At 40.0% G+C, this 19,896-nt stretch overlaps 1 protein-coding gene across 4 annotated transcripts in view; it reads left to right on the forward strand.

Moving 5' to 3' along the window:
- The window catches only part of AAGAB (alpha- and gamma-adaptin binding protein), a 63,445-nt gene that overhangs the window by 11,776 nt on the left and 31,773 nt on the right, over nucleotides 1-19,896 (forward strand). For all 4 annotated transcript variants that reach the window (XM_011940349.1, XM_011940348.1, XM_011940347.1 and 1 more), the window contains exons 2-5: nucleotides 14,379-14,569; nucleotides 14,695-14,791; nucleotides 15,119-15,208; nucleotides 19,540-19,623. In XM_011940349.1, the coding sequence (XP_011795739.1) occupies nucleotides 14,758-14,791; nucleotides 15,119-15,208; nucleotides 19,540-19,623 (208 nt within the window). In that variant the 5' untranslated portion in view covers nucleotides 14,379-14,569; nucleotides 14,695-14,757. The remainder of the gene's footprint in view (nucleotides 1-14,378; nucleotides 14,570-14,694; nucleotides 14,792-15,118; nucleotides 15,209-19,539; nucleotides 19,624-19,896) is intronic.

The following is a 19,896-nucleotide window of genomic DNA, read 5'->3' on the forward strand; positions in this document are numbered from 1 at the left end:
AACTCCCACGTTTGAGCAGACCAATTATTAGGCAGTTTTTCTAACTCTGCTTCTACAAGAGTTTCCTTGTCACTTACTGAATACCCATTGTGTCTTTTTCCCTTAATCGCCTGGAAGGAACCATCTATTTCCTGTCCTGAAGGGAGTTCTTCCTAAGTCTGCTGGGACCTTTGTATAGTAGTTAATTAAGATTTAGATCCCCTGTTAGGAAACCTGCTGGGTTAAGGATTTTTGATAGGAAGGCTATAGGTTGTCAGTGGCCTCAGTGCTTTTGAGCTACGCCCTTGTTTACACTGATAACAAGGTGGTATTGGAGTGTTTATAGGGTTATGGAGAAGACCTTCAATTATCAATTACAGGTTTCAAATTTACCCTGGCTTTTAAAGGAATAAGGTACACTTTTTTCTTTACTGCTTCTTTCTTTCTCTCTCTTTGACTCCTTCTTTGTCTCTGTCTCTTCCTTGCTTTCCTTCTGTTTGACTTTCTGCCTCTCTGTCTCTTCCTCTGTCTCCTTCTCTTTGTCTGTTTCTTCCTGTCTCTTTCTCTGACTTTCTCTTTCTCTCTTTCCTTCTGTCTTCAACTTTGTCTCTCTCTTTCTCTCTGACTCCCTTTGTCTGTCTCTCCCTCTCTTTCCTTCTCTCTTTGACTTTCTGCCTCTGTCTCTTCCTGTCTCTCTCTTTGACTCCTTCTTTGTCTCTCTTCTTCTCTCTTTCTCTCTCTCTGTCTCTCTGACTTTCTCTTTCTCTCTTTCCTTTCTGCTGGTCTTTCCCTGCCTCTGCCACCCACTTATGCTGCTGTTCTCCCCTCTCCTGCCCCTTTTGATGGCTTTGGCAGTGTAAGACTGCCACCTCTTTGGGTTTTTGCACTGTGTGCAGTAACTCCATGGTTTCCTTGTGATATTTAATGGGGGTTGCCCTAGAAGTTAGGAACTCCGTTTCTCTCCACATTGCAGCATGGCCATGTAGGATTAGATAAGCATACTTACTATCTGTAGCAAAGTCTCCCAATTACAACTGAGGAGGTGGGAGAAATACCTGGTTACAGGCTGTCCCAGGATTCCTCGAATGGTAATGGACCTTGAGGACAGTCTGGGACAGGAGATTAACACTGAGAAGGCTACACCAGTGTCCAGGAGGAAGTCAGTTTCCTGCCCCTCAATGGTTAAATACCTGGGATTCAGTGAGGGTGATGACATGAGCTGGTGCTTGTCCCAGGCACCCTCAGTCCTGTTGTTGGATATCTGGTTGGGGGCTTCTGGCCCAGAGAAACTTTGTCCTCTGGGGCAATGCACCTTCCAGTGATTGCCTCGGCATGGTGGACATGGGTGGGGGGCAGCTTCATTGGACAATCTTTTTTAAAGTGTCCTTGCAAACCACACTGATAACAAGCCCCACCGGGTGATTGGCCTGCTCCATTTTCTGTCCTCTGTGAACCACCAAGGTTTGTTTATCTGAGGGCCATGACTAAGGCTCTGGCCTTTTTCTGATCTCGCTTTTCCTTTTGAGCCTGTTCCTCTTGGTCCCTGTTATAGAACACCGAGGTTGCCAGGTTTAATAATGCCTCCAGATTTTGTTCAGGGCCTAAGGCTTGCTTTCGGAGCTTTCTCCTGATATCTGTAGCTGATTGGGTAATACACTTATCTTTTAGGATCGGTTGACTCTCGAGTGAGTCAGGTGACAGGAGAGTATATTTTCTTAAGGCCTCCCGTAGCCACTTGAGGAAGACAGAAGGATTTTCTTCCTTTCCCTGAGTTATGGTGGACATCATTGAATAATTCATGGGCTTTTTCCTAATTCTTCTTAGTCCTTCTAGAACACAGGTCAACAGAAGTTTGCAACTCCAGTCCCCATGATTTGAGTCAAAGTCACAGTCGGGATCCATACTGGGGACAGCTTGCTGACCGGTAGGGAATTTGTCCCTTTCTTCAGCTGTCATTCTATCATTTACTTGACTAAGATACCAGCTATCTCCAAACTCTTGGGCCCCAGCTAAAGCCACATTCTTTTCATTAAAGGCCAGGGTTTGATCTAATAGCATGACTTCTCTCCAAGTGAAGTCAAAGGTTTGCCCTAGACCCTATAGGACATCTATGTACCTATCAGGATCATCTGAAAACTTCCCCAGGTTTGCCTTGATCTGCTTTAACTCAGAGAGGTAGAAGGGGACATGTACCCGGGTTGGGCCAAATTCCCCTCCCCCTACAACTTGAAGGGGACATAACCGATAGCCCGGGGGTTTTTGTGGTCCTTTGGAGATTTCTTTGCTTGTTTCCTTCTGGGCAGGCGAGATTAGAGGAGGCTTATCATTAATAGGAAGGAGAGGTATAGGGAGGCTAGGATATGGAGATAAGCTGAGAGGTCCTCCTGTGGGATGTAAATTGCAAGCTTTGCGTAGTTGTGTATTCTCCTTCAGTGAAAAGAAAGCTTGGACATAAGGTATTTACTCCATTAGCCTTCCCTCTTACAGAAAAGGTCAAGCTGCAGGATAGTATTGTAATTTAAACTTCTCTCAGGTGGCCATTTTCCCCATCAGTGAGAGAATATTGGGGCCAAGCCGTAATGCAGAAAAAAATGAACTGCCCCTCTTTCAGGGTTTGCAGGTCAAATTGGTCCCAGTGGCTTAGGATGCATTTCAAGGGTGAGCCTGTTGGTGCCTGAGTGTTTCCCATCTGAAAGACAAAACCGCCTGCGGTTTTGGTTTGTTTCCCCTCTCCCCGCCCAAGAACCTGCAAGGGTCCCTGGACCCTGCTGATCCGAATAGTTGTGCTCACCGACGCAGCAGCAGAAACACTGGTTTTCCTCCTAGACCACAAGGAGGACTGAGGAAGGTCGGATTTAGTGGCCCTTACCGACGCATTCTCGAAAACCTGCACCCTTGCCTGTCCTCCTAGACCACAAAGAGGAACAAGGAAGGTTGGATTTAGTGGCCCTTACTGATGCATTCTCAAAAACCTGTTAGAGTCCTAAGCATTCTCCTGTTAGTATTGGGACTTTACCCCTGTCCTATAAAGATGTTGTGCCCCAAAAATGAAGTGGAGGGCCATACCCTGAGGGAGGGAAGGGATCTCCAGGGTTGGAAGAGTGACGCCTTTTGTCCTCATTTCTCATCATATGATAGGAAGGATATCATTTCTGAAGCTCCCCATATTCTAGCTTCAGGAATACATTTTGTTAGGCCTGCTAGTCTGAGGAGGGATCCTAAAATTCCAGATAAGATAGTACCCCCACCACTGACGGGGCTTTGCGCAAAAAATGTCTTTCTGATTGGTGAGCCCTGGTGCCTAAAGAAGGGAATAGAGTCCTGGAGTTTATACTAGAAATCATTCTTATAGGAGAAACCAGAAAAGCACTAGAGACAAGGAGTGGTTGTGGAAGTGGGACTAGTCTCGGAGAAGAGAGGCTAGAGGAAGTTTGTCTGACAGGCATTAGGACCCAGGAGGCAAGGGTCAGGATAGATAGGATAGATGGGCGAGTCTGGTTTGGGTGATGTAACTTTGAGAGTTCCACTCATGGCTGTAGGGTCAACCAACTTGTTGTCAGGACCCCGGAGCTGAATGGCTTTCCTCTCTGTCGACCCTTGGCTCAGCCCAGAAGTACAGGAAAAGTGGAAGCTGGTTCCAGGCAAAGCAATGCTCCCAGCTCCAAAGAGTCAGGGGTTGTTAGAGAGCCCTTTCCCAGAAAGCCTGACACCCGTGTCTTTAGTCTGGCGGCTGCGCTAGTCGCTTTTAACTGGCTGACAGGTGCCTGGTATTTAGCCCCCGAATTCTAAGGAAAAATATGATAGAATAGCAAGCGAAAGGGGTCTGATGGTACTCACCACTTGGCGATAGTCCCTTCATGGTCACCAAAATGTGTCCGGAATTGGTTCCTTCCAGTGGGTTCTTGATCTCGTTGACTTCAAGAATGAAGCTGTGGACCCTCTCAGTGAGCGTTACAGTTGTTAAAGATGGTGTGTGCGGAGTTTGTTCCTTCAGATGTTCAGATGTGTCTGGAGTTTATTCCTTCCAGTGGGCTCGCGGTCTCGCTGACATCAGGAGTGAAGCCACAGACCTTGGCAGTGAGTGTTACAGCTGTTAAAGGTGGTGCATCTGGAGTTGTTTGTTCCTCCCGGTGGGTTCTTGGTCTCGCTGCTGCAGACCCTCACAGTGAATGTTACAGCTCATAAAGGTAGTGCGGACCCAAAGAGTGAGCAGCAGCAAGATTTATTGTGAAGAGCAAAAGAACAAAGCTTCCCCAGTGTGGAAGGGGACCTGAGCACGTTGCCGCTGCTGGCTCCGGTGGCCAGCTTTTATTCCCTTATTTGGCCCTGCCCACAGAGTGCTGATTGGTGCATTTATCCTTTAGACACAGAGTGCTGATTGGTGCCTTTTTACAAAGTGCTGATTGGTGCATTTACACTCCTTTAGCTAGACACAGAGTGCTGATTAGTGTGTTTTTACAGAGTGCTGATTGGTGCGTTTACAATCCTTTAGCTGGACAGGAAAGTTCTCCGAGTCCCCCACTCAACCCAGGAAGTCCAGCTGGCTTCACCTCTCAAAGGTATGAAAATTATTTTAAGTTTGGCAAGAATGATAATTTCGACATAACATTGTATTTATTTTGGAGCCAGTACACACGGATACCACAAATACGTCTCTAATAATTCTTATTCAGGAAGCAATATTGACATAGATTAAGATGGACAGGACAGTTGTGAAACTGTTTTTTTTTTTTTTTTTTTTGAGACAGGGTGTTGCTCTGTCACCCAGGCTGGAGTGCAGTGGCGTGATGTTGGCTCACTGCAACCTTCACCTCCCAGGCTCAAGCGATTCTCCTGCGTCAGCCCCACTACCCTACCCCAAGTAGCTGGGACTACAGGCTCAGGCCACCACACCTGGCTAATATTTGTATTTTTTGTAAAGAAGGGGTTGTGCCGTGTTGCCCAGGCTGGTCTTGAACTCCTGAGCTCAGCTGATCTGCTCACCTTGGACTCCCAAAGTGCTGGGGTTACAGGTGTGAACCAGCACTCCTGGCCTGTTGTGAAACTATTAAAGAGGCTTTATGATATTTTAGGTTCAGTAACAAAAACCTATTTAGAGTTTAATTTTCCGTACGGATCTGATGGCTGGTTTGACACAGAAGTGGAAAAAAGTTTCACTGTATTTGGATCAAACTCCAGCCTGCTCAGATCAGGAAAATGTTTGATCATTTGGTAATAAACACTGTGATCTTGATGTAACAGGGTGGCTGTTTTGTCTGACTTTTCCTGGAGTTGTATAGGATTTCTGTGGTGAAAAAAAAAAAATCTGTGGATTGAGTACTAAATTCTATCCTTTTTTTAGCTATCTGACTTTAAACAAGTTAACTTCATTCCATAAATATTGACCAGATTTGTTCAAATATGCCATCCATTGTTCTAAGTACCTAAAACATTATGCATCTCAGTCACCTACCTTATTAGTAATGGGGTCATTATCTCCCAGTTTTTATGGTTTTTAGCAGCTTTTTGGAATATAATTTAAGTAGTATAAAATCTGCCTGTTTTAATTGTATAATTCAGTGTTTTTTAAATATATTTACAGATTTGTGCAACCATCATTGCAATCTGATTGTAGAACATTTCCATCATTCCGGAAGGAACTTTGTGACTATTTGCAGTCGCTCCTCAGCTCCATGCAACCACTAATGTACTTTTTGTCTTTATAGATTTGCACATTGTATATAAATGGAATCATAATATGTGGTCTTTTGTGTCTGGCTTCTTTCATATAGCATAATGTTTTTGAAGTTCATGTATATTGTAGGATGTACTTCATATTCCATTGTATGGATATACCACATTTTTTTAATCCGTTCATCAGTTGATGGACATTTGGATTGTTTCCACTTTTTGGCTATTGTGAATAATGCTGTTATGAACATTCTTGTGCAAGTTTTCATGGGACATCTGTTTTCATTTCTCTTGGGTAGATGCCTAGGAGTGGAATTGCTGGGTCATATGGTAAATTTATATTTGGTATTTCAAGAAACTGCCAAACTGTTTTCTTCCAAAGTGGCTGTACCATTTTATATTCCCATCAGTGAGGATTCTAATTTCTCCATATCTTTGGACAATAACAATACTTGTTATTATCTATATTTTTTGTTATAGCCGTTCTAGTGGATGTGAAGTAGTATCTCATTGTGGTTTTGATTTGCATTTCCTTAATAACTCATGATGTTGAGAATCTTTTCATGTGCATATAGTCCATTTTAATATCTTCTTTGGTGAAATGTCTATTCAGATCTTTTTTGCCCACTTTTTTTTTTTTTTACCTATTTTATTTTTTTAACATGGAGTCTCACTCTCTTGCCCAGGCTGGAGTGCAGTGGCGTGATCTTGGCTCACTGCAGCCTCCGCCTCTGAGGTTCAAGCAATTCTTGTGCCTCAGCCTCCCAAGAAACTGGCATTATAGGTGTGTGCCACCATGCCTAGCTAATTTTTTGTATTTTTGGTAGAGACGGGGTTTCGCCATGCTGGGCAGCCTTGTCTCAAATTCCTGGACTCAAGCAATCTACTCACTTCGGCCTCTCAAAGTGCTGGGATTACAGGCATGAGCCACCGTGCCTAGCTCTTTTTTGCCTGCTTTTAAATTGGTTTTATGGTCTTATTAATGAAAAAGTTCTTTATATATTCTGGTTACAAGTACCTTATTGATATATAATTTGCAAACATTTTCACTTGTTCTATGGCTTGGGTTTTGTTTTTCTTGGTGGTGTCTTGAAACAATTTTTACTTTCAATAACGTCTTACTTATTTTGTTTTCCATGATTCGTTGACCATCTGTTGCCCAATAATGATTTTACCCTTTTAGAGGAACCTTTTGGATGCTGGGATGTTGGATCTGTTAGCTTTCTGACATTTTCTAACTGATCAAGCTTATTTTCAATACTTGAGTACAGGGGCTACAGAATGAATGTTTTCCATTATTCATTAAACTTACTCTGTTTTGGAAAATTCATCTCAAACATGTTTGGTTTTTTTTTAGAGTAAATTAGCATCTACTGCAGATGTTGTCATCCTGAGCAGACATTGACATTTCTTGTAAGGTTTTATTACTTGATGCTGATTTGTTTATGAAAAATTACATTTGAATATGAAAATTATTTTTATCTCATAATTGTCCTGTTTAGGCTTATGAATTCTTCTAGAAATCTATCATTCATAGATTATTTTCAAAGCTTCTAAGGTTAATTGCCAAATAATTTTTATGGCTAATAATCAAAGAAGACACTTTGGATAGATTTTATCAGAGAGAGATTTTATTAGATATAAATGGAAGATATTTTTATCTGGGGTAGGTGGTTGTGATGCCTGACTGTAATGCCTAGTTTCAGCTTTTCGAGAAAGAATAAAACCAATTTTTCATTCCAGAACTTTTATTTTTTTTCATGAATACAGCTAAGTAAATTCCATAAGGTTTCTTTGCTATAGGACAGGGTATCTCAGCTTCGACACTGTTGACCTTTTGGGCCAGACAATTCCTTGTCTTGTGGGGCTATCTTGTGCATTGTAGGATGGATGTTTAGCAGTATTTTTGACCTCTACTCACTAGATGCTAGTAACATCCCCCTATTGTGATACAAAAATGTCTCCAGGTGTTGACCTATGTCCCCTTGGTAGGGTTGGGGAGAATCACATCCCCATAGAGAATCACTGCTTTAGGGTTATATTTAGAACTAGCAAGGGGGCCGGGCGCGGTGGCTCAAGCCTGTAATCCCAGCACTTTGGGAGGCCAAGACGGGCGGATCACGAGGTCAGGAGATCGAGACCATCCTGGCTAACACGGTGAAACCCTGTCTCTACTAAAAACTACAAAAAACTAGCCGGGCGAGGTGGCGGGCGCCTGTAGTCCCAGCTACTCGGGAGGCTGAGGCAGGAGAATGGCGTGAACCCGGGAGGCGGAGCTTGCAGTGAGCTGAGATCCGGCCACTGCACTCTAGCCTCGGCGACAGAGCGAGACTCCGTCTCAAAAAAAAAAGAACTAGCAAGGGAATGCAGAGAAGTGCCCTACCCCTCTAAAATATAGGTAGGAATTGTCCATCAGCTGTGCCACTAGAATTGACAAAGTGGTCTTTGTATACAGCCCATAAAACTTAGAGGCTGATGTTTCCTGCTTGATCTTTATAAAACTCTTCTCCATATTCTCTCTCCCTTTCCTGATTGCTGCTTTATGTTCTTGTGTGTATGTTTGACTGCATTGTACGGTCTTCTAAAAGCAAGCAGAGACACCCCCCACCCATCCCGCATCCCTCTACACCGCCCGCTGACTTTCCCCAGTTATTTTAAGATGAAGCTGTGGTGACCAATTCCAGATGACTATTGGGAGAAAGTAAACTTGAGGAAGAAGAGGAGAACTGGGATGGATTTCATCTGCTTCAGCTTTAAAATGTTTCCGCTGTGATATAAAAAGCTTAAGAGCATGTGGAAATGCGAATTTAGAGTGTAACCAGAGAAAAGGGGTGTGTCAGGAAGAGGTAATTAAGTGTTGTAAGCAACCTAGAATCTCTGTACTATTGTTAAAGCAGTATGTTGTTTTAACTCAATCCAGTTACTCTTCCCTCAGCAAGTCTATACTACTCCAGTGATTGACCTGTCATACAGACTGCAACAAATATCACCTATACTTGCACCAGGAGGCTAGGGTATGATTACACAGGGAGCCTCAGATATGAGTTTCCTGACGTTTGTCTGTGAAGTCTCAACTCTAATGTCGCACAGTTTTAACCTTTAAATACTACCATGCTACAAAGTCCCTTTCCACTGGAGCAGTATAGTCTACTTTTAGTATTTAGGGACTAACCTGTTTACAACTACTACAAAATATTTGACAGAGTAGCACGCACCTTGTTTGACATTCTCATGAAGTTGTGGGTAAGAAACTGTAGTTGCTTGCAATAGTATGAATCCAATATGATTTCTTAAAGTCTCTCTTTTCCCTTGCTGGTTAATGAAAACTCTAGGTTTTGAATTTTTCCTAAGTCATATTTTGCTCAGTTCTTTTCTTTCATAATGGCTACTTTTCCTTTCAGCTGACGTCAGACTCTGCTGCCTCCTATAATTTTCCTAATTGCCTTCTCTTCTGTCTTAGCATATGCTTTAGCAGTGGAAAAGAAAAATTTCAAGTTTATTTTAGGGGGTGGTCTGGGGTAGAAGGGCGAGGCTAGCACAGCTTAAAGGAGATGGTTATTTCCTGATTGTAATGTTTCTTACTAACTCCTCAGTGCATCTCTAACCTACCTCTAGTCAGGAGGGCTGTCACAAATGTGAAAAAAAGTGAGTTGAGAAGAAGGAAATGAATATTTACTAAGGGCCTACTCTGTGCTTACTAAGGGCCTCCTCTGTGCCCAATGTCTGTACTTTCTTTGATATAGTTTCATTTAATTCATTTAAGCTTTTTGAGAAGTGTTCTCATCCCTGTTTGCAGGTAAGGAAATGAGACACAGAGGGGTTAATCTGCCCAAGGCTTTGCAGAGAGCCAGCATGCAAATGCAGGCCTGTCGGACCCCAGGTCTGCGCTGTCTCTGCTTTCCATGCTCTTCTCCCTTCTTGTTAGTACTGCCTTCACAAAGGGAAGAAAGAAGAATGTTGGGTCTCCAGAAGAGTGGATTCCATGAAAGACACTCATATCTGGGGTGAGAGGTTGTGATGCCTGGCTGTCAAGGCAGTTTCAGTTTATGAGAAAGAATAAAACCAACTTTGCAGTCTGAGAAGAGTGCTGGTTTCCAGAGGGATCATCTTGATTTGAGGTGGCAGCTGTCACTTCCCTCAGGGCATAGAAAATATGATTTAATCACTGGACAACTTTGCTTCACAAAGAATGTCATGATTGGTTAAGTGCACATTAATACTACTGATATTAAAAGTGTACTTAATTACCCTACTACTGAAGGAGACATAAAAAAGCCATAACAGTATCACCGTGTCTAGTTTAGAATGCATTTGTCTTTTTTGGCTGAGATGGATAGGTGAGGGCGTAAGGTAAGGGTTGTGTATGTGCAAGTTTATATATAGATAATGTGTGTGTGTGTGTGTAGGAGAACAGATATTTGTGGTGTTTGGGAATTCACCTTGAACTTCATATTGCCTTCTAATTCATGCTAAAAAGAGTATCACCTCTTATTGATTCTTAACCATAGAAAGCTAGCTGCCTCTTTTCTTTCATTTGATTGGTTACCACATTTGTACTTTCTCTGAGGGAAGGATCATTATTAGGATATACAGGGAACAGTAGAAAGCTGAATAAAAAGAGGAAGATGTTGGGTTACTGAACTGAAATGTTGCCTTGGAACATGACTTCCTTCAAAGCTCTTGAATCTTTATTTTCTGCAACTTACCATATGAGATTATAGGGAAAAGAAGTTGACCAAGGATGTGAGAAAGTAATGTTTCTTACTAACTCCTCAGTGCATCTCTAACCTACCTCTAGTCAGGAGGGCTGTCACAAATGTGAAAAAAAGTGAGTTGGGAAGAAGGAACTTCATATTGATGGAGAATTGATGGCTTTGTAAAAACTTTCTCAAATAGGGATAGAGGTTTATACTTGCACTTAACACTGAAGGAAATGTTTATGTTTGCTACTAGAACTGAGTTGGCATCTAACTTCCTTTGTAAAAGCACTACAAATTAACTATTGTAAGCTGTGAAATGGAGTTTGTAGTAACAGACCTGGCAAGTAAACACCTAGTGTTTGTCTCAAAAAATGATATATTACAGCTCCACCAGGTGGCTGCCAACAGTGTGAATGAGACAGGCTGGCATTCACCAGGAGGAGGGGAAAGCTGCTCTTGATTTTCTTTGTGCATATCGGAGTCTACAACATAATAATTTAGTGAAGGACAAAGAAGGGAGCCCACTGCAGGTTTTTCTAGGAAGTCTTGCAAAACACACACACACACACAAACAAAAAAACCTCACGATCACTGTGACTTATCTTTGACATGTAAATACTTGAATGTCATAGACAGTTTTCAGATGGGTTAATTGTGCTGCAGATCCGTATATAATTGTGCCCATATTCTGGCTATTATTTTTGGTGTTCCTAAAAGGGCAGAGGATACTTTAGGTCCATAGACTAATTTTGGCTTGTCACTATTAGAGTCTCAAGTGTGATCCAGCTCAGATGCTAAGTATTGTAACATCACGGTGTAGTAGGAAAGATATTGGTGAATCGAATCCAGTTTTAGGCTCTGCTCCTATTAGACAAGTGGCTTCTTTTTTCCTGGGCCTCAGTTTTCTCATCTGTAAAATGAATGAATTATATTAGCTGATCTCCAGAAACCTTTAGCCATGTGCACAATTTGAATAATTTCATTTTAATTTAGAAAAGAATAAACTTGTTAAGCATTTGAAAATCAAATAGAAAACATGAGGGAAGAAAGCTATATTTAGTGTACACATTTACATTTTTTAAATTAAACTCTACGTTATGATATTGATCATAAGAATTAGAATGAAACAGTCTTTACTATTCTCTCCCTAGCTCTAATATGGCACAGATGTGATAACGAAGTCCATATGCAGTCTTGAAGAAAGTGTCTGATTAGACATAAAGTGTTAAAAAAAATCTGATAAGTAAATTGAGCTATCAACTTGTTTAGGCAGCACAGAGAATAAAACAAAAGCCAAAGCCCACTAGCTACTGAAACACTGAAATGTGAAATTCATTTTCCCAACTTATTGGTTCCATTCCTATCTAGGTTTGGAGAAAAAAGAAAGAAACAACTTCTTTCTCCATGTTAAGTAAATATCTTAATCATTTGCAAATGCAAGTATAAAATTGAAATTGTAAGTGCTCTGAGTAACAAACATTGTTTTGTTCTTTTGTGTTCTAAACGTTAATAAAATGAGCCATCATTAATGGATCTAAATATTTTAAATTGCAGTTAGTAATGCCATTTTAATTGATTTTAGATTTCTCATGTTGAGGAGCAAAGAAAGCATAACCCCAATTTTTTTTATTCCAGTTTTTAACAATACAACCGATTTAGAAAATATTAAGAACTGATTGTAGCAATGACAGGAATATTAGTCCCCCTCTGCCTTTGTACTTTGCCCCTTAGCAACAATTGAATTCATTACTGTATTTTATTACTTGTGCTTCCCTCCTTTAAAAAATACGCAGTTTGCTATTTTTAAAAATTACCCATGGATGGCCGGGCGCAGTGGCTCACGCCTGTAATTCCAGCACTTTGGGAGGCCGAGGCGGGCGGATTACGAGGTCAGGAGATCGAGACCATCCTGGCTAACGCGGTGAAACCCGTGTTACTAAGTCTGTACTAAAAATAGAAAAAACTAGCAAGGCGTGGTGGCGGGTGTCTGTAGTCCCAGCTACTCGGGAGGCTGACACAGGAGAATGGCATGAACCCGGGAGGTGGAGGTTGCAGTGAGCCGAGATCACGCCACTGCACTCCAGCCTGGGCGACAGAGCGAGACTCCGTCTCAAAAAAAAAAAAAAAAGAATGAAGACTGATTTTATATGGTGGCTCTTGTCACCATTAAAAAATTAGTTTATACTTTTTTTGCTTTTCTCGTTGTTTTAGTTTCTTTCTTTTATGTGTGTATTTATCAGCATATTGTGGCATGTGTGTTAGCTGTGCCAGTATTCAGCTTTTAGAAACACAGCCACATGTTACTATGCCACCTTCTTGAAGTTTGGAGTGCTAGATTTGAATGCAATGTAGACTTTGATCTAGTTTTTGTTTTTCTGTGAGACATTTACATGAAAACAACATCTTTGATTTTAATAACTTACCTGTTTATTTCCCACCTGAAATTGTCTTAATGCTCCGTAAGGGACGTAGCAGCTGGCTGCGATGGAATTGACTGACACTAAGTAAAAGATTATGACTTCAGGTAGAAATTAAGTAGACAGAACTGCTGATTTCTTAAAGAAATGGGATACACTCAGATTGTCAAATATTGACATAGACCTTCTGCTAATTTAAGAGTAACAATTCTGGTTCTGGTGAAAAAAATTTTTTAGTTAGTTTCGTGATATGCTTTATATCAAAGATAAAACCTTAAATTTGTTTTAAATTTAATTTTTTTGTTAAAAAAAGGGCCGACCTTTAATTCTTGAGAAGATTAATTCCTCTTAACCACTTGATGAAACTTTGCTAATAAAAAGAATGCATGTGTGTATACACTCTTACACACACACACTTTGTACATAATTCCTAGCAGTCTTTTGGACTAAATACTTTCCCCATAACTTTATATTGAGCAGAAATGATGGCATCTTTTCAAATATATAATGTTAGCTCTGGGATTTAAAATTTAATTTCTAGTTTTCAGTGTCTTGCTAATTATGAGTTTGAGGCACATTTCATTAATACGTGTTCATCTTAGTATGTATTGACGAGGAGTTTGTGACTGTTTTTCTTTATATTCTTCTGATAAGTCAATTAATGGCAAGTCATTTTATTTCTGTAAGCTCATTTTCCACATTTGTATAAAGTGGAGGTTGTGGGTATGGGTGTGAAAGATGGGAGTTTAGGTTAGAACAACTTGTAATTTCTCTTCCAGTTGTAAGTACTGTATAACATAATGGAAGCAAAATGCTTCCATGGCTCCGTGATCATGTCTGTATTCATTTGTTCATCATTGACTTGTCTCTTACTATGGGGATTTCCTATTATATACATGCTGCACATACATTTCCAAAAGATTTACTTATAATCTAATCTTTTAGAATCTAAATTTAGTTGTAGTCATTTGTTTGGCTCTTATGCATTTAAAATTTACCAGAAATGTCTTGATCAAACAAGAATTTGGGTTGGCTTTCAAAGAATGTGAACAAGGCTGAATATAAATAGAATTCCAGTCATTTATCAGTATCCATTCTTTTATTTCATTAGCTGAATTAATGTCTAAGCATTCAATCCAAACAATATATGTAGCTCTTCTGTTTTACTAATGGTTTAGCCTTAATCCTATCTTCCTTTTAGTTTGCAATAAGTACGAAATAGTTACAAATTCTAGAAGCTTGTTATAGTCTACCTCCTATGAAGTACTTAAGCAATACAATAAATACAGCTGTCATTCTTTGTCTTCTACTTGCTCTTTTCTGGATATTTGGTTGTATGACTGTTTTTTCCTTTACTACTATCTAATCTAGTTCACAATGATTTTTGTGTTCTTAAAGAGAAAAAGTCAATGACTTAAATTATATCACCATAACTTTTGTAATCAGATGATCAGAGAAGATAGGATTAAAGCTAATAAATGCAGGGTCCTTTGAAATCCTCACATAAAAGGAAACAGCGAAAGTACCAGCTTTATCTGGTATCTGACTGAGAAAATCAACCAATGTATATTGGTTTTGCACTTTACATGGTAATGTTGTCATTTATTTTTAGATATCCTTGGAACAGAAGATCTTACTGTGGAAGTGACTTCCAATGATGCTGTGAGGTTTTATCCCTGGACCATTGATAATAAATACTATTCAGCAGACATCAATTTATGTGTGGTGCCAAACAAATTTCTTGTTACTGCAGAGATTGCAGAATCTGTCCAAGCATTTGTGGTTTACTTTGACAGCACACAAGTAAGACTTTGTTTTCTATGAAGGCTTGAATAAGAAATTATTGCATGCCTTCTTTTTTTCCTGTTACGTTTTATCTTACTATCTCTCTTCTGTTTTTGTTTGTTTATATTTTTTGTTCCTTCTAGAAATCAGGTCTCGACAGTGTCTCCTCGTGGCTTCCACTGGCAGAAGCATGGTTACCTGAGGTGATGATCTTGGTCTGTGACAGAGTGTCTGAAGATGGTAAGGCATGTGGATGGGACATGCATTTGCCATTCCTTGATAAACAGAGTACATCTGTTTCCTTAACTTAGGACATACATCCCATGTGACTTTATTGCTTTATGAAAATATTTTCAGCTATTTTTCTTTGGTATCTTGTAATATTTACTTTTTTTTTAAGAATGGATACTTCAGGGTTGAGAAATCATTTTCTTTTCGTTATTTTAGATGCCTTTAGAATAACATTGACATTAAGGGAAACACATTGAGATTTATGAAGAATATTGCAGCAATAGTCATGTTTTGTTTTCTTTTTACTTACGAAGATTCGTTTGCATATTATTTTAGGTGTAAACCGACAGAAAGCTCAAGAATGGTGCATCAGACATGGCTTTGAATTGGTAGAACTTAGTCCAGAGGAGTTGCCTGAGGAGGATGGTAAGCGTTTATGTGTTAGTAGAAAATATGGCACTTAGATTCAGATATGAGAGATTATTTTAATTCAGGGAAGAAGAATCACAGCAAAATTCAAGAAACTTTTTCCCCAGCTGTTTCAAGGATTTACGCAAAATCCATTGATGTAGTCTTATACTTAGTGTGAGAATTCATTTATTTAGTTTTACCACCTATTTTAGAACTTTTGAAAATGTGTGTTTTTCTTGTGGATAAAGGTATAAGGCTGCTTTCTAAAATCTTTGTCATTTCCCCAATCCTTTTTCCTTTCCCCACTGCTGAAGAAGGAGAGTTAGACCTTCATAGTAGTTAAAGTTGATGTTTCTTATTTTGAATTCATAGTAACCTAAGGCTGAATTCCCAGGAATCGCAGGGGACATTTCAGATCTATTTGAATGTCTTTTGGACGTTTGAAGCCAAAAAACAGACCCCTAATTTAATCCCCCACCTCCACCCCAGGTCGTTCTGCAATCGCTGTCCTCCGCTATTGCTGGACCTTCTATTTCTTCCCCTTTTCTACTCCCCTTCCCCATTTCTTTTCTCATCTTTTCTCCTTTGAAGTACACCTGTTGTGGTATCTACCAGGATAAGAGGGTTTTTGGTTCACCAAAACCTTATAATCTGGTACAAGAGATGAAACTTACAGATAATTGAATTATCAAGTGGAATGTCATAAGCATTATAGAAGAAATAGTGGTGCTGTGGTATTTTAGAGACAGGAGAGCTTATTTTTGTTTAAAAGTGCAGAGAACGTGTTGGCATTGTGAACTCTCACATGTCAGCTGCTCCATGGGGAAGAAGTCAGAAAAGGTCCTGGGCTTGTAGTGAGAAGACTGGTGGAGAGGTGGCATTGTGAATATGCCAGTTGTTCCAAAACATGTCCCTGGGCAGGGACAACCAACGTGAATTAAAGTACATAGATAGGACACATAAGCAGTCATTTCATGAATTTTTTTTAAGGAATTAAGAAATGTTTTTCTATATTCTGGTTTTATTTATAATTTTTCCAAAATGCTGTTACCTTTGAGAATAAAACTTGCCAGGGAGGAAGAGAACAAAACTGAAATAAAAAGGCTGGTTTTTCTCCTTGCTCTTTTTAAAGAGTGTTGAAAATTGGCAAGTACATCTTTTTCTGTGTTTTTCTAGGTCCCTGAAACTTGTGCCCTGTTTTGTGTATGTGAGCCTGTGTGATTTCTGGCAATAGAATTTTCTCTTTCTCTTGTCCTTGGGAGTCAGTATTTGACTGTTATCATTTTGGAATCTCTGCTCCTTTATACACTATATTTCTCGTAGCCCTTTGTCTGAATAATGTTCTTGTATTCATTCAGATTAATCTTAAAATGGGTTTTTTGATATGTCATCTTTAGGTAACATAATGAAAACCTTCCTAGACACTTAAAATACAAACTATTCCTAAGCCATATTTCCTCATCTTTTACTTGCATGTATTATTCAAACATGAATATAGGACTTTATGCTAGTTTGTATTACTTTTCCTCTTATTGGTACTAACTCTTCATTTCAGACCACATTTTTGGTTCCTGGTTATGTCATCTAAAGTATTAGTTATTCTAATCTTAGCACTTTGGGAGGCCGAGATGGGTGGATCACGAGGTCAGGAGATCAAGACCATCCTGGCTAACACGGTGAAACCCCATCTCTACTAAAAAAATACAAAAAAACTAGCCGGGCGAGGTGGCAGGCGTCTGTAGTCCCAGCTACTCAGGAGGCTGAGGCAGGAGAATGGCGTAAACCCGGGAGGCGGAGCTTGCAGTGAGCTGAGATCCGGCCACTGCACTCCAGCCTGGGCAACAGAGCGAGACTCCGTCTCAAAAAAAAGTATTAGTTATTCTTTTGAGAATTAAGTCATTCACAGTTAAGATAAACATGACTTTTAGATTTTCATCCAAACATTGGTGGTGATAAATTTATCTTGGTAGAGTATTTTCTTTATTTATTTTTATTTATTTATTTATTTATTTGACACAGAGTCTCTCTTTGTTGACCAGAGTGCAGTGGTATGATCTCAACTCACTGCAAGCTCTGCCTCCCAGGTTCACGCTATTTTCCTGCCTCAGCCTCCCAAGTAACTGGGACTGCAGGCGCCCACCACCACGCCCGGGTAATTTTTTTTTTTTTGGTATTTTTAGTAGAGACGGTGTTTCACCATGTTAGCCAGAGAATGGTCTCTATCTCCTGACCTTGTGATCCGCCTGCCTTGGCCTCCCAAAGTGCTGGGGTTACAGGCATGAGCCACCCCGCCTGGCCAAGTATTTTTAATTTAATCACTATATTTCTGTTAGGTTGGTAGGTTGGTATTCTTTAAATGATTCATCAATCCATTAAACAGTTGGTGAGTGCCTGCTGTTTTTCAGGCACTGTGCTAGGCAGTGGGCATATGAACTCAGTAAGACAAGATTCCTGCCCTCAAGGAGTTTCCAGTGTAGGGGGAAGGTTACATTAGTAAATCATCAGTTCCAGTGCATCTTTCCTCTAGGAGAGATGTGCATAGAGTGGTATTGTTTCCACTTTCTGTGAGAATGGTGTAAGTGATTCGCCCTTCATCAAATAGCTAATAAGCTGGGTTCAAATTCAGATATTCTGACATGTAACTCTGTGCTCTTCTTGTTAAACCACCCAGGGCTAGGCTGGCCACTAGAGACAGGTTCTGTGTGGATTATGTTCTGTAAACTCAGGAAACTTTCCTTTTTTAACCACATGAAAACTATTTCTGTCATTGTTTTCCAGATGCAACCTTACAGTCCTCAACATCTGCAGGATCTCCATTTCCTTTGTACACAATCATTCCTAGGTTGTAGCTAAGAATATCACCTTTTTGATATACTCTAGGATTACAGCCCCATTATTTTGAGTAGTATCAGTCAAATTCCAGAAGCAGGATAGTACTCATAATAAAATAAACTAAGTTGTTGTAATGACCCTTTGCCTGTCTCTTACACTTCTAGTCATTTCACTTCTCACTCAAACTGTCTTTCTCTGATCAAGAAGTTCTTCTATAGATATCGATCATAAATAACACTTATTATTCTCTGGTTTCCAGCAAAGGATAGAGCATTTACATGATTTTATAGCATACTATTAATAAGAGGACTGTTCCTGCCTTAAGGAAACTCATTCTGTCTAGATTGGTATCTCTCGTACTGTGCCAGGAATGTGTGTAATAAGTGGAATCTTAACACTTTCAGAATATAAATAGATTCCATTGGTGAGGATAACTTTTTTATATAACTGCCTTATATTGTGTGTTTATTTAATTGCTTTAGTTTCTGGAATATTCTTTTTTTTCCACTTGAAAGTTTTTGGTTTATTAATCATGAAAAAACCACAGTGGCCACAGATAACATCCTTCCAGCACCTTTGCTCCTTCGGCTTTTTGCCAGCACCAACACTGGCCTTTGCAATCTGCCTGACTTTCTTCATGCTGTTCTTGCATTCCTTTCATTGCTTTCTTGAGGTCTTTTTCTTCTCACACAGGCCATGTCTTGTAAGTCTATGTTTGTGTTCCTTTTTGTTTGCATAATCCAAGGAATCATAAATTATGCCAAAGCCAGTAGTCTTGCCACCACCAAAATGAGTTCTGAATTCAAAGATGACATCTGGTGTGGTCTTGTACATTTTGGCTACTTTTCCCCAAATTTTTGTCTTACGTAGTGTTGCTTTCCTGGGGTGAAGGACATCAATGACCATTTGTTTTCTCTGAAGTAGTTGGTTGGTCATGAACTTTCCAGTTTGGATAGTTACCATGTCGTTCGTGATGGTGGTCAATCCTCAGCTAAGGAGGAAATGAGTTTCTCTAGAGTATTCTTATCGGGAGCTCCAAGCTCTGTATTTGTTTTTTTCCTTGTACAATGTGAACTAACAACTAAATAAACAGGATAACAAAACCACAGTCATTTGAAAATATGGCTTGGGGGATATATACATAACATTTTCTTTTCTGTTTTGAGATGGAGTTTTGCTGTTGTTACCCAGGCTGGAATGGTGCCATCTTGGCTCACCACAATCTCCGCCTCCTGGGTTCAAGCAATTCTTCTGCCTCAGCCTCCCGAGTAGCTGGGATTACAGGCATGTGCCACCACACCCGGCTAATTTTGTATTTATTAGTAGAGACGGGGTTTCTCCATGTTGGTCAGGCTGGTCTCGAACTCCCAACCTCAGGTGATCTGCCCTCCTTGGCCTCCTAAAGTGCTGGGAGTATAGGCGTGAGCCACCGTGCCCAGCCATATTTTTGTGAATGTGTATGTATATCTGTATGAGTGTTGTGTATAAATATGTATATTTCCCTCCCTGATTAGACGACTTCCCAGAATCTACAGGAGTAAAGCGAATTGTTCAAGCCCTGAATGCCAATGTGTGGTCCAATGTAGTGATGAAGAATGGTAAGTAACTTGGGACTCAAGTCATTTTTTTCCTCTTATTCCTTGTAAGTTTTATATTATTCAGATACATGTAGGACCATTAGTACTATATGAAATCTGTAGATTTATTCCAATTTCAATTCCCTGATTGAAGGAAGTGCCAAAGGTAGCATTTCTAGGAATTTTTCATATATGTTTAATAGTTAATTCAGTAAAAATTTAGAGGTTGCCTGTAATACACCCAGCATTGTCTTCAGCTTTGAGAAGTACCTCCAAAATTATAAGACATAGACC

The sequence above is a fragment of the Colobus angolensis genome, unplaced genomic scaffold (assembly GCF_000951035.1).
Source record: "Colobus angolensis palliatus isolate OR3802 unplaced genomic scaffold, Cang.pa_1.0 Scaffold19, whole genome shotgun sequence".
NCBI lineage: Eukaryota > Metazoa > Chordata > Mammalia > Primates > Cercopithecidae > Colobus > Colobus angolensis.